This window comes from Euprymna scolopes, chromosome 40 (genome assembly GCF_053919585.1).
Source record: "Euprymna scolopes isolate OS-2025 chromosome 40, ASM5391958v1, whole genome shotgun sequence".
NCBI lineage: Eukaryota > Metazoa > Mollusca > Cephalopoda > Sepiida > Sepiolidae > Euprymna > Euprymna scolopes.
Window position 1 is genome coordinate 71,924,071 of NC_136521.1, and position 14,745 is coordinate 71,938,815.

The 14,745-nt window shown below is 29.8% G+C and overlaps 1 protein-coding gene across 1 annotated transcript in view; it reads left to right on the forward strand.

Annotated features, from left to right (window-relative positions):
- The window catches only part of LOC145265642 (transmembrane protein 72-like), a 64,948-nt gene extending 50,477 nt beyond the window's left edge, over positions 1 to 14,471 (forward strand). The window contains exons 3-6 of the mRNA XM_080121709.1: positions 496 to 567; positions 1,535 to 1,668; positions 4,000 to 4,102; positions 9,790 to 14,471. Coding sequence (XP_079977835.1) covers positions 496 to 567; positions 1,535 to 1,668; positions 4,000 to 4,102; positions 9,790 to 9,895 — 415 coding nt within the window. The 3' untranslated portion in view covers positions 9,896 to 14,471. The remainder of the gene's footprint in view (positions 1 to 495; positions 568 to 1,534; positions 1,669 to 3,999; positions 4,103 to 9,789) is intronic.
- Positions 14,472 to 14,745: the final 274 nt, after the last annotated feature.

Below are 14,745 nucleotides of genomic sequence, written 5' to 3' on the forward strand. Positions count from 1 at the left end.
TTCTACGTTTCATCCACTCTAGGATTCTTCAGGCTATGAAACCTGAAGAATCCTAGAGTGGATGAAACACGGAATACTCAGTGTAGCTTAATCGCCATATATATTTTATAACTTACTATATATATATATATATATATATATAATTTTATTTCTGACTGGGCTGGTGAAAAATATGATAAATCAATTTATTTAATTTAATCATTTGCGGATAATGATTTAAAATGAAAGATTAAAAAATAAAGAGTAAAAATTAAAAATATCTATTTCATGTCACATTTTTCATGAAGAAGGGACTCCTTGTAAAGTTTCACATAATAATCACTTTAATAACAGTACAAAACAATTTCATTTTTGTTTAAATTCTCACTGTCATCCGTGTATATGGTCTCTTTAAAGCTATTTTTTTTTCCTTGGAATGTGCAAGGTTAGCTTATAATGACACTTTTTAAGAATTTATTTAAAAATTCTATATATTTTTATCAATTTCTTTTTCAGAATCATAGCTGTCATCACCATGTTTTTAGAAACAGTATTTTTAATGGATTATTGGGTTGCAGTTTGTATAAGGTAGGTCCAATTTACATGTGTTATTTTTTTGTTTGTTTCAATAACTCAAATTTAATGCAAATATGAAATATTTTAGTTTTCAAGTGGGAACTTTTTCCCATATTATGCCTACATAAAAACATTTTAAATACTTCAACGAAATTGAAGTTTGGGGATTTATTTATTCCATCCATCCAGTGCGGCAGTAGTCGAGATTGAATTCGCTACACGAGTTTGTAGTATAATTCAAATCTTGTTGTCAGGTGAATACTTGATGCTTCGCTAGGGTTATAAAGGGTATTTTTTATTGTGACACCATCACTAGACGGGGTGTCTACTACAGCTTGAGAGTCCATCTACCTTTGGGAGAAGGATAGACGGCATCAGTTTCTCAACCTGGTATTTTGCCTCGCGGTACATACAGCGCCTCGCCTTCCCAAATGGTCACCCATCTGGTACTGACCAAGCTCAACATTGCTTAACTGGTGATCTGGTGAGAACCATGTGGCAATGTGATTGTGCTGTACATTTAGTTATTAAATGATGTCTAATATCTATTAAAGTATGGCGTTAAAAGAAGCCTTTCATGAAATTTTAACAATAGGTATTAGGCATCAATTATTCCTCAAATTCATTTTCATTAGGCTGTTTAATAGTTTTTTGTTGGGGGGATGGGGGTTACTACAAAGATGGGAATAGTCCATTATATGCAAGAGGAAATAGCACTACTATACTATTGAAACCTGTAGTCAAGAGGAGAAAAGGGAGGGGAGATTTAATGAGTAGAAAGTGACTAGTTTGGGATTTTGTCTTGTTCTTTTTAAAATACTAGAATTAATGGGTTTTACAGACCCAAATTGTAGATCCTGTGAAGGGCTTGCTATTATGCGCAAGCAAAGGTTAATTATGTTGGCAACCACTATAAACACAAATTGACTCATTTTTTCTTGGACTATTGACAAATTTCCAATGCTATTTTTTTTTCCAGTGAGGAATCTACTTTTATGAAAATTTGGAAGAAAATCTTGTGGCTCGATGATTGGAAGAAAGGACTTTTATATGCAGCCTTTTCATTCACTTGTTTTATAAATCCACATGAGTTGCCATTGGGCATTGTATCAGGTATGAAATTATTAGCGGGACCATTTATAGTCTTCCCGTTTTCTTTAAATTTATTTCTATTTGTTGTAAATAGTTTCTTTTCCTTGTTTTTTTTTTCACAAAATTCTAAATGTTTTGTATTCTATTTCTCATTTCCATAAGGTTAAACACAAGGTCAGGTGAGTTTTGAAAAGCCAGAGTACATTTTAATTTACAAATAATGCCTGAGCAGCCCTGTAGATATTCTCCTGTAAGAGCATCTCAGTCGATTAGCAATAAACCAACTCCTTAGAGAGAAGATAAATCTTGGGAGACTGAACTTCTTAAGACTGAACAAAACCACATCTCAGCCAACGAGGAAACTATTGTCAGACTGATTATTGAGAATGTGTCCTTGACAAGTATGTACAACACCTACACAAGCTATTTTGCTTTATAAGTTAAGTCTTAATGCCCTATAAATAATGTTCATATTACACAACACAGCACAAGATAGCCCTTTGTTTACATTTACTTTTTAAAGACATCATTAATTGGTTTTATAAATCCATATCGTATCAGGTATGACATTATTAGCAGGACCAGATACTGTTTTCAAAGTTTCTTTGATTTCATTTCCACTTCCAGTAATTTTTATTTATTTATTCTTTTGTTCATTTTCCATTTTAACATTATTTAACAAAAAGCGTAATCTTGTTTTATTTGGATTAATCGGACGACTGTTCTCATTTTAAGTTTTATTAAAAAAAAAACGTGATGTTATGGATAAAATACTAAGTAAAATTTAGTTTTAAGTGACACTCCTTTTGAGATTGAGGATTCAATCCTCAGTCCAGTCAATACTAAAAATACAATTGCAAATTATTGAAGACTTTTACATGGTAAATGTCTGATAAAACGAGAGCATGCTATCCTTGTGGATGAAGGGCAGAGGTTATATCGACCAAAATGTTGAGAATATCTCAAAAATTCAGAAACCTGTGTAATCTTGTTATCTTCCAGAGGTAATGTTCATAGTTTCATATTCATATCTCAGTGAGAGGGAAATAACCTAACCCTATTTAATCCATAAGCATAGCTTGCTATCATTTTGTCAACCCCATAATTGGGTGTACGTTTTAAGTAATTCATGATTGTATTCTTAATATCACCTATACTGAGGATTAATCCTTCAATCATACAGAAATCTGGCACTGAAAATTTATATCCTTAGTATGGATAATAAGAATTATCATTCCTCAGAATACTAAGAATACAATTGCAAATTATTTAAGACTTCTAGCTGGTCATAAAGTAATTAAAAAAAAGTGTAGAGGAGGTAGATGATGTTTATTTTATCAAAGAATTATTATTTTTTTTTTACTAATAAGTTAGCACATATCAAGGCCCAAAGGTTATTCTAGGGTAAGGATTATAGTTATAATCTCTTTCACTATGGTGGGTAAAAATCGGAAAATGGAATTTGAAGAGCTAGCACCCTAGAGAAAGAGCACTCCGGCTTGTAAAAAATGCCTCAGAATTTTCATCAGTATTCCCAGATAGAGAACTCTCAATAAACTTCTTAAAAAGAAAAGGTAAAGCCTGAAAGAGTGGACTTTCTAGAACTGCATAGGGTCAGAAACACACCTCCGTCAACAGGAAACCAGCCATCTGAACAATGGCCTAGACTATCGGCTTTGGGGACGTGGGGAAACTTTCAGCTGCACCCTCACTTCCCTGCCGCATATCTTCTCCGTGTAATTTTAATTTTGATTTTTTAGTTAAAACTGATTGGAGATGTTTATGATTAAAGTATTTTTTTTTTATTTGTGCTACTCTTTCTACACACACATACACACACATGCTGTCCCCATCCCTTCCCTAGGTCGGTAATTCATCTCAATTTCATCTTTTTTTTTAACATTGACTACTCACATACTTGTGGCTAAGTGGATATATTGATATGGACGGAAAACCTGGGTGTGTCGGGTTCAAATCCAGTTTGTTCCACAGAAACATGTTCATCTAACCCACACCTGGCCTTGTGCATGGCCTCCTAAAAAGGTAAATACTCACATTCTTGGAACAAAGACATGTATTTCACCCCATACCTCTTATTACTCGTTCGGTTCATCTGCTTTGTTTGACTGTCTTATAAAACGTAACCAATTCTATAGAGCATTCAAATGTACACAGTTTAATTTATGAACATTTTTATCTAACTTCTCACACATTTCATTTTTGACCAAATGACCTCAGTGACAGCCATTTCAGACCATTATCTTTGGCATAAGATCCAACTTGAACAACTACAATCTTATCATAGTTGTAATTTTTATTTTTATTGTTTTTATTTCTTTTTTCCTTTTCCAGGTGTAATGCTTGTCATCAGTTTTATTTTATATGTTATAAAAACACGAAGCACTTATCAAGAACATGTTCCAGAAACGACGGAAGCAAACGAGACATATGACAGGTAAATTTCTCTGTAGTATAAGATTTCATAAAATTGGACTTTTGAGTGTTCTGCAAAATCACATTTTAGTACTTCTGTAGTTTACTGACCGTGCTATTTTGTAGATAGGATTTTTCAAGTGAAATTCAACTTTTACAGTAGCTTTTGTTTATTAAATTCTTAGGTGAAAGCACACAATAGTAAACAAAGTCCCATCTTCCCATGTTAAGAAGAGGTTTCTAAATAATATTTTAGCATGATCCATAATCTACAAAATACTCGCATTTTAAATGCAATTTAAAAGAAAATATTTCTAGGATAATTATATGAACTAGTCGGTTTTTGCAAGCTTGCTATTGCTTTGCAAATTTTGCTACTTGAAATATATAAAACCAAAATTTTTAATAAAACAACTTTTTCTTTTTCACAAAAAAGAAACATTAACATTTAGTTATATAAATAGATAAATATTAACATTTTAGTAATTTTGATACAAATTTATGTATCTTTTAAATAATAAAACATGAAAAAGAAGAAATCAATTCTATTCTGCAATTTTGTATGTGGAGGTTAACTTACAATTTAGAAATGTCTGGAAAAAGCAATTTTGAACACAAATACATGTTTATTGCTGCTTCTAACTATTAGGTCCCTCTACCTTACTACACCTGAGATTATCCTGTATCTTTACAAAGCCACCATTAGCCCATGCATAGAGTATTGTTGCCACATTTGGGCTAGTGCATCTATCACTTGTCTCTTCCTCTTAAACAAAGTTCAAAAAAGTCTCCAATCTAATAGGTTCCGGACTAGCAACTTGGTGCAATGATGGCATAAGATCCAACTTAAACAACTAACTACAATCTCATCTTCTCTAAATAGATGATTTCTATCATATTTTCACCACTAACTATTATGCGGTTGTCCCGGTAACTACCATACACTCAATAACCCTTATCCTCGAATATCATTAGGGCCTTGATAGTTGTGACTCCCTTAAAAAAATAGCACAAAAGATAGAAAAGAAAATGGTAAAGCAGTAAAGTGAAAACTATTAGAAGTATACTAGCTGAAGAAGTTTGTTTAAAGAACTGTTAGATTTTGTTTGGATACTTGCTTAAATGTTGGATAAAATGGATCATTGGTTTAAACGAGAATTTTTGTTGTAAAATTATTTTATAACATATAAAATTGAACTTTTATCAAATTCTGAAAAAATAGACATATTTAGGAGAAAAGAGATTCATAAATTGAAAATGAGTTTGTATATGTCTGTCTGTTTTAATTGCCTTACAATCTAAATCGTAAGGTGAGATCAAATTCTGAGCTGAAGTCATTGATTAAAGTTTTCCGGAGATTTTTCCGGGATTTAAGATTTTAGTATATGGGAAATATAATCAAATTGAAAGAGAAAATAAACTGAATAAAGCAGAAGACTTTAGAGTCCTCCACAAATGAAACTAAAATAACAATTCACCAACTAGTACAAAATATAAAAAAAAGTAAATGAAGCCATAAAAACAAAAACTATTTTGATTATATTAGTTGAAGTTTTTAAAAAGTCAAAACCCGTGTGGTGCAAAACAAAGGTTGCATCTTTTCCAAAAATTTGAGTTAATAACAGTGTTTTAAATAGTTCATTTTTGAATCTTTTTGAAGTTTTTATTTCAAACATAGATCATCATATTACAAGTCATTTTCAGCTTAAATTTATGTATGAACTGTTTTCACAAAAATATAGTTTTGTTACTGAGGTGTAGTGGTTGTATTTATAAGATATAGGACGAATACAAAAACAGAATTGAATAAAGTTCCTGTATATATCAACTATTAACATTTATTCTCCATTTACAAGTAGAGAAAAGAATTGCATAGTCCAAAGACATCTTAGAGAGAGATCTATAATGTGTTAATCCAAGATTTTGACTTTCTGAAATGTGCCAGGGGAGATAACTCAATTTTCCAAATCCTTTTAAGGTAAGCGAGATGAACCAAGTTACTTCCCTTCTACCCTTCCATTTTGTTCTCTAGATGAAAATTTGTTTCATCTAACAGTTACTAAAAATCTTTTTTCTAATTGTAATTTAACCAAACCAAAACACCATAAATAAATATTTTAAAATGTAAAGAACTTGAAGTATGAAACATTTACCAAAGTTAAATAAAGCATTAAATAAAGGGTTGATATGCCATAAAATAAAGCAACTAAACCAAACTCCATGAATTAATATTTGAATATATAAAGAACTTGAAGTCTAAAAACTTTCACCACAATAACTGGATTTGGCATTAAATAACTCGAAGAGTTGATATTCTGTAAAACAAAACAACCAAACCAATTAAAATTTATGTAAATTTTGAAGTTTAAATATCACCAGAACCCCTTGCACCTATCTATGTTATGTCAAAATTTTTTTTGAGCATGCCTTCAGATAGTAAAGTTCCACATAATGATCACTTTAATATCAATACAAACTATTCTAAGCGAATTTTTGAAAATTGTTGCTTTCATCTTTGTTTTTAACATCTGATTTGTATTACTATCTGCTCCAGTTCAGTTAAGGATCCTATGGATAGTGGAAATTGACAAAGTTGGCTAAGAGTATTTATGAATGCAGTTCATATTTCATTATTGCTTTCATCATATAAAATGTTTTCTCCACATAATAAGTTTTTAGTAGTTAATAATTTTCAAATATAATAAATATGAGTTATTTTTTGCCTGATTCTAATCTAATTATTTCTCATTAGAATAAGAAGTAAAGAAAATGAAAAAAATATATATAAAAAATATACAAAAGAAAAATTTTCACTTTCATTTAAAATATCCCGATGTGGAAAACGTATATTTGTATAGTGATGCAATTGAGGTTAAGAAGTTTTGTTACCATTGGAACATAGGGTGAACAGGTGCTAGTGTGATTGCAAGAATTAGGAGTGGATAGAATAAGTTCAGGGAACTTCTGCAGTGTGACCACTGTCAACCAAAGGAAGAACATTAGACATGTGTACACAATTTGATGTATGGAAATGAAACCTGGCCAATGCGGGTTACCGATATGTGTTGCATTGAGATAATTGATATTAAAATGATACAATGGATGTTTTATTTTTACTTCCTTTACAGGAGATTAAACTCAAGTCAGGTATGAGTTTGATAAAAGTGTTTCTGTAAAATGAACTGAATTTGAATTTGGCACACCCAAGTTTTCAGTCAATCCATATCATTAACCACTAAGACAGACTCAGTTCTGTAGACCTTAGATTTGGATAGTATAAAAAAATGTGTGCAGAAGAATAAACTTTGATAATATGGCCACATTAAACGGATGGATGAGAGAGTTCAGTAGATGTAGAACAGTTAAGGTAGATGGTTCAGTTTACAGGGGAAGGGCAAGGAAAATATGGGAAGCAGTGATAAAAATTGACTTTAGATGTAAATAAAGATCTGGTCAAAGACAGGTTACTGTTATGGTATAAATATTGGAAAGAATAACGAGAAGACTTAGAAACAGTGAAATGAATAATATTAGAATAATAAAAAAAATACAGAAACAATGTTAGTTGAGTGGGAACTCCGCTCCACTAAAGGACAAAGTAAAGTTATTACTGTCTCTCTCTGAGTCTTGCACTTGGACTACTGTAAAGCAGAACCTGGTCACTGGAAGTGACGTTAGGAATAGTCCATTGTTATAATCTTTAGAAGTCAGTTTCTTAAATCCATCTAATACATGACTATGTAAAATGGACGTTAAACCAAATATGATGATGAATTTGATAAAGCAAGTGACGAAATGAAAAAGTTTGCTAATATTTGTACGACCATTCTCATTTTGGTTGCTATTTGTACAATGCTTCTTCTTCGGGTACATTTTTTCAAATATGGGAATCTGATGCAACTACACTATAATAGTGAATTCGAAAAACGAAAAAATTGCCAATGGTATCTAATAACTTTTTGTGTCAATTTCAACTAAAAGTAATATCTACTTAATTGGCATGTCAGAAGTGCTTAAATATTGCCAATTATTTAAAGAAATATGAGTTTTCGATCTTTATCGTAAAAAACACTCCATAGTTCTTTGGGAACATGTAACATAATACAAGAGAAGTAACTCAGTTATGCTAAAAACAAGGCAAGTAACTCGTATCAATGATCATTAAGGCACAATTTATTAAAAAATTAGAAATAGTTACACTCTATCTCCCTTGGAACTCTCTGGTGTTTTTTAGCTAACATTTATTTTCACCAATTTTCTATCCAAAATTGTTTTCTTTAATTTCTTTTTCTAAATATTTTGAAAATATTAAACTGATAAACTCTTAAACCACTGGGCACATAACATTGAAATTAACAGGAAATAGTAATCATGCAGTAAAGATGGTTTGTAATGAGTAAAATCTTTTAGATGGATGAATAACGCGTACAGAAATATGTTGGCAAGTTTAAATGCAAAATGTTCATTTCAACTTGTCGACATATTTCTATTCTTTTGCACATGTGCAAATTCATTCATAACTTGAAGTGGTTACTTTTAAATCTTATGTCGATAGCTCAAATGGTAGGGATCGCAACTGGAATGCTAAATGTTTTTGTTTCAATTCTAGCTAATGACATCCAAGTCATTTTTTAAAAAACTTTTGAAATCTGTACTATATATTAGAAACTATGATATTCAATAGAGAATTGGCTCTGTAATAATAAGTATGAAATCTACATGAATTCAAAGATATTTAAACATATTTTATGATCAGGCAAGGCCGAGCGCCTCTTGCTAGGCCAATATAAATATGTATAAAAAGTTATCCCTTTAGATGTGACATTAGGGGAAATAATTCAATATATATTGATATGCATAAGCAGATATCCCTTCACATGTAATACTAAGAGAGGTAATTTGGAATATATATATTGCTTTTCAATATAATAGATGTCTCTCTTTCAGTATTGATATTTATAAATAGTTATTCTTTTTCATGTAATGCTAAAAGAGATAATTCAGTATATATTCATAATACATGACTTTATTTTAATATACTTAATATTGAAGCAATTTTGGGCGAATCTGCTTGTATGTAATCTATTATTAATGGAGATTTGGTATTTGAAGCTGAAACTAGTCATCTTTACTATTACTTTTTTTTTTTTTTTTTTTTTTTTTAAAGATTATGGATGTGCAAAATCAATATTATAGATGAAATAGGAAAAAGAAATTTTTAAAATTCGCCTACACATTTTTCCATAGCAAAATGCAAAGTTAGTTGATCTAAAAAGTTGGAATGGAGAAAAGTAAGACAAAGCAAAAAAGACGTATATAATTCACTAACTTTACTTTTTTTTCTGTTTGCTTTTCTTATTTTTATCCATTCCAACTTGTTAGATCAATGAAGGGAATGCCAATTTTTATTTTGCTAGGAAGCTGTGTGTGTGTGTGTGTGTGTGTGTGTGTAGACTAGTTTAAAAAAATTTGTTCCTATTTTGTACATGATACTGCATTGATTTTAATACTAATACATTGAAAATGTAATTTTTATAAAAAAATGCAATTTCTTTTTTAACTAGTACATATTCTTCTGATAGAATTATATGGGCCAGGAGACATGTTTACTGCAGTCATTCTTGTATATTTACATATGACCTTTTTTCTTTTGTGAAATTCTGTGATATTTTATCTTAATTTTTTTCTTTGTCATCTTCTGTCTTTCAGATTCGATGATTATCCTGATGATTTAGAGTTCAGCATCATTAACCCAACAAGTAACATCCCAATTATGACAAATGTTGCTGACCAGAATGAAATCCTGGAAGTATAACGCTAAATTGGTTAGACAAGTCAGCGTGTGCATCATGCTACACATATATATAACCCCCCCTCCCCTCCCCCGACTCCACTTCACTGTTTCTTAGTCCTTCCTATCTGGGACCATAGATCTGCATCCCCTACCCCTATCTCTCTCAAAGAAAAATGGAACATTGATACCTGCTTATGAGTAACCCATAGACCCCTGTCCCCAGTGTCTATTTGGGCAGTGTGCTCGTGTTGGATCATGTGTGATTTTAGCACTTCAATTATCCAGAAACTTGAAAAGAATGAGTTTAGCATGAATCTGTATCAGACTTTACCCAGACAATGCATGGGTTTTTCATAAGATAAACACCCGTTTTCAAATTAACTTGGACTTGGAATAACATTCTTAAAAAAAAAAAAAAAAAGTCTGAAACACACCCACCCACCCACATCTCTCTCTCTACATATATACCTACCTATGTAAGGTTAATGGGAGAATTAATATTTTTTAATCATACTCCCAAAAATTTAATATGGACAATATTTATTCACAAGGGTAAACATTGTTTGTGTTGAATTTTTTGAAGCATGATTATAAAATATTAATTATGTCATTACATTTTTATTCTACTGATTTATAGTACACAAGCTATTTAAATTTAAGTGTTAACCATTGGGCTCAATTTTCCTTACAGTATTTATTTGTATTCAGATTAGTAATTTTTTTTTTTTTAAATCCGTCTTCTATAGTGTTGCAATATAACTAAAGTTATAGTTATTGAACTAAACTTTTCTTTATATATATGTATATATATATATATATATATTCTTACAAAAATATATTTTTAATTTCATACAACAAATAGTTTCAATTTAACAGACGTAATTAAATAAAAATAACTATTTTTACATAGATATTTTTGCCGAAAATTATATTTAAAAAAAAAAGAGAAATATATTGAAATAAATAATCTATTGAATTAAGAAATGTGATTGTAAGTCCAATTCAATTTGATATCTAGACAGTGTTTTCAACGATATCATCTGACAGACCATGAACATTGCTGGTGTCCCATCAATCCTCAAACTATTTGGCCTCGACAGAGGGGAAGACAAATAACTTGATGGCTTGATAGTGTTTCCTTTTGCAAATAGCAAGGCGCTTTTATGGGATACGACTTGTATTTACATTTCCCGTTCTCATCACTAATAGAATCAACAGAAAATCCTGGACATGTAGCAATATGAACAGCAGATTGTAAGTGATCAAAATATGCCATTCTTTTTGAGATTTCTGTTCCAACAAATCGCTGTAGAATGATAGGCTCCGTGACATGAAACTTCCTCAACAACATTTGTCTATCAATAATGTGTTACATCAGAGACCATCGCGAATTGATTTGACTCTAGGAGCGCCTCTCTATCTTCGCTATCTAAAACGAAAATGACCTGAACAAGCTCTGTCTGCCAAGCCAGCATGACATCCGATGAAACTTCTTGATAGTCGCATCTTAGTTTTGGAAAGACATTTTATTTTACCATTATATTTTATTAAGATTCTAATTTTTTAAAGTGATCTGCGTGGAGGAAGCAACATGAGAATATATAATCCCTGTGATGCTTCTATGTATCATGGTCGTTATACATTTTCTGTTCATTTGAATATGCATTTTTACTATTTTGTTTTGGGAGCTATGACTTTTTTATGTCAAAATACAGTGTCATGCTAAACTTGTTCCTTTCAGTTGACTGGATAACTGATGTCCGGAATTTAGATATGATCCATATTCACTTGCTTCACTATGAGGAAAAAGAAATTCCATTGGGTGAGAGGGCATGTGTGTTTGCAGGATCCATCTCTCTCTTTTTGATTGGGGCAAAAAGAATTGTTTCACTCTTAAAAGATTTTTCTTCTCTGACCGAGGATAGAACAGTCACTACACTTTGATCCTAATTTGAAGGCCAGGATAATCTATTTCTAACCTGTAAAGATAAGTGGTTAAAAAAAATTATAAAATTTTTTAATTTTATTTATACATATATTTTTTCAATATTATAATATATATATTTATATTTTTAATTAATTTTTTAAAGTTAAAAATTTTTTTAAGCATAAATAATAGCAATCAACTTTCAGAGAGAAGACTGGTGATATTCATTTAGAGGGGCAGATGGGGTTTCATATAAAAAATAAATCTCCAGATTGCTATTTAAAACTTTATTTTAGTAAGTATACAAAAATATAATTTCAAAAAGTATCCTTATTACTTTTGGGGTGAGTACTGGTTGGTATGAGGCATTTATTTCACACTGCTTTTCTTTTTCTTTTTTTTTTTTTTTTTTCCTACTGGTTGAAAAATAGTTATTTTACTTGAAGAAAAGATTTACAAAAGTAAATAAAAAAAAAAAATAATCAGAAAAAATGTGAGAATCTCAATAAGATGTTTGGGTACTATTTAAAGTGAGTCTGTAAATGTCAAGAAAATAATTTGATTATACAAAATTTTATAAAGTCTGAAAAACTGCAGAAAATAAGAAAAAAAATTTCTTGTATAAAAATATTGTTTTAAATGTAGCATTTTCAATTTCAACATTTAAAATTTATTTTTTTGTAAAAACCTTAGAATTTAAATAAGGAATGTTTTCACATATTTAACAAACAAAAAGCTCTGTTCATGAAAACTATTTAAATTTAAATTAACACAAATCTATTTGTTGTACTGCATGTTTAAGAATTAAAAATATAAATTTCAATATTAAGAATTTTTTTTTATCTAATTTAAATTTTAAACACCTTTTTTATACAGTCAATAAAGTTTTCATTAATTTAATTAAAAGTATAAAATGAAGTTTCATTTTTTATCATTCAAATTAAAAAAAAAATGCAAAATATGTATCAAATGAAAGATATTTTCTCTTTTCCTAAAAAGAAATTTCTCTTATCTCCTTTAGTTTCTTTTTCTTTATATATAAAAATTGCTCCATGAAGCCATTCGTTGTATTAAGCTTAAATTATAAAAAAAATACTACTTCAAAGCTGTTAAATGTTAGATGGATAGATTATTATTTAGAAAACAGCAATTCTCCTTTGCCAGGAACATTGCTTATGGGATGTGTGGACTAAAGGATAAAATTAAGGAAGCAAGAGTTTTGCCAGGTTTTGTAAAATTTTGTATGATCAAATTATCTCATCACATTTGTAACCTCACTTAAAATAACGCTGGACTTTGAGTAAAAAATAAAACACCCAAAATTTTCTGTCATTGGGCATATTGTACATCCCATGTGAATCTCATTTGATATTTCACAGAATATCGCAAGTGTTAACAATATTACTTTGATGTTTTCCTCTTCTTTTTGATATTGTCTTTATCTTCATCCACTCCCCATTCCATCCAAATATGGCATTGTTCGAAAACAATGGACAGTTCTTGTTTTGTTTTTCCCATTGCTCCAAAACTCATATCATCTCTCAAACTCAAAAAAGAAAATGTATTAATTGATATGTCTGTCAACACTGAAAGTTGATTATTATTTAAAATTTTTTTATCACTTTTCTTTCTCCACTTTTTACATTTGGAGTTAGTCTGGCTCAGAGAAGCGGGTAAAGGGTCTATTATGTAAGTCATGTTTAGAGATAAAATTAAGTTAGTTATCTTGTCTTTCTTTTGTAAAGTGATCATCCATTTATTTATTTGGTTTCTGGTTCTATAAAGAATTTAAGATATAATTTTATTTATTCATTACTTTTATTTAAAGCAAACTTGGGTGATTTTTTTTATTATGTTTTTGTGTGGCAAAATCACCTATTTTTTAAGTGAAGGCGTATCAGTTGAAGCATTTACAATTGCCAGAACACACACAAAAAAAATGAACAGTTTTTATTTTACTTATTTATTTTTTAAATTCTACTTATAATTCCTTTTTTAAATTTCAATCAATTAGCATATTATTTATTGATATAAAATAGTATTCTTTTGAATAAATTTTAGCAAAATGTGTCATTGTATTATCATTTACAAATGAAGATCTAACAGAATCACTTTGTTTATTTATATATATATATATATATATATATATATATATATATATAATGGACATATCTGTGACAGAAAATATTGTAAATTTATCAAGTATTTTTATTTTTAAATAAGAAAATCAAATTTTGTGGTTTAATTATCAGCAATGATTTTGTGCCGCCATCTTGAAAACATTCAGAAGGAACAAAGGAGAATAACTCCAAATTGAGATTTTAGAAAGCCATTCTTAACATGGGGAGGTAGGGAGAACATGAGAAAACTGCCAATTCACTTAAAAATAGTTTTCTTTATAAAAATAAAACTGCTTTATAAATTTGTGATTTTTGGTGTATATTTTTCCAATCACAGGTATGTGCATCATAGATCTAAGAATTACTCTAAATGTCACTTCCTCCCTACCCTCTAATTAATTCTATTCTTGGTGATTCCCCAGAAAAATGAATATTAAAAAAAAATGTGCTTATATTTTGCCCAAGGCAATAAAAAAAAAAGGAGAAAATAGCAGCTTTGTGAGTAAGTCTTATATAGTTTCTGACTTTTAGCTAAATACAAAAATACAATTTTCTTTCATATAATATACTGACAAGTTAACTCATATATTAACGTAAATATTTTGTATGCTGTGAGTCATATAAAATCTTATGATTTTAATGACATTTAATTTTAATTTATTGTTGACATTTTCCTCAAGTGTCAAAAAAGAAATAACTCCTTAAGTAAATTATATTCCAAGTAATTATATCCACTATTCTAACCTTTTTTGAAATTTTCTCACCCTCAAATCACCATGTATTTATTTTGCGTCCAAGTGGGTGTTTATAGTTTTGGACAGCCA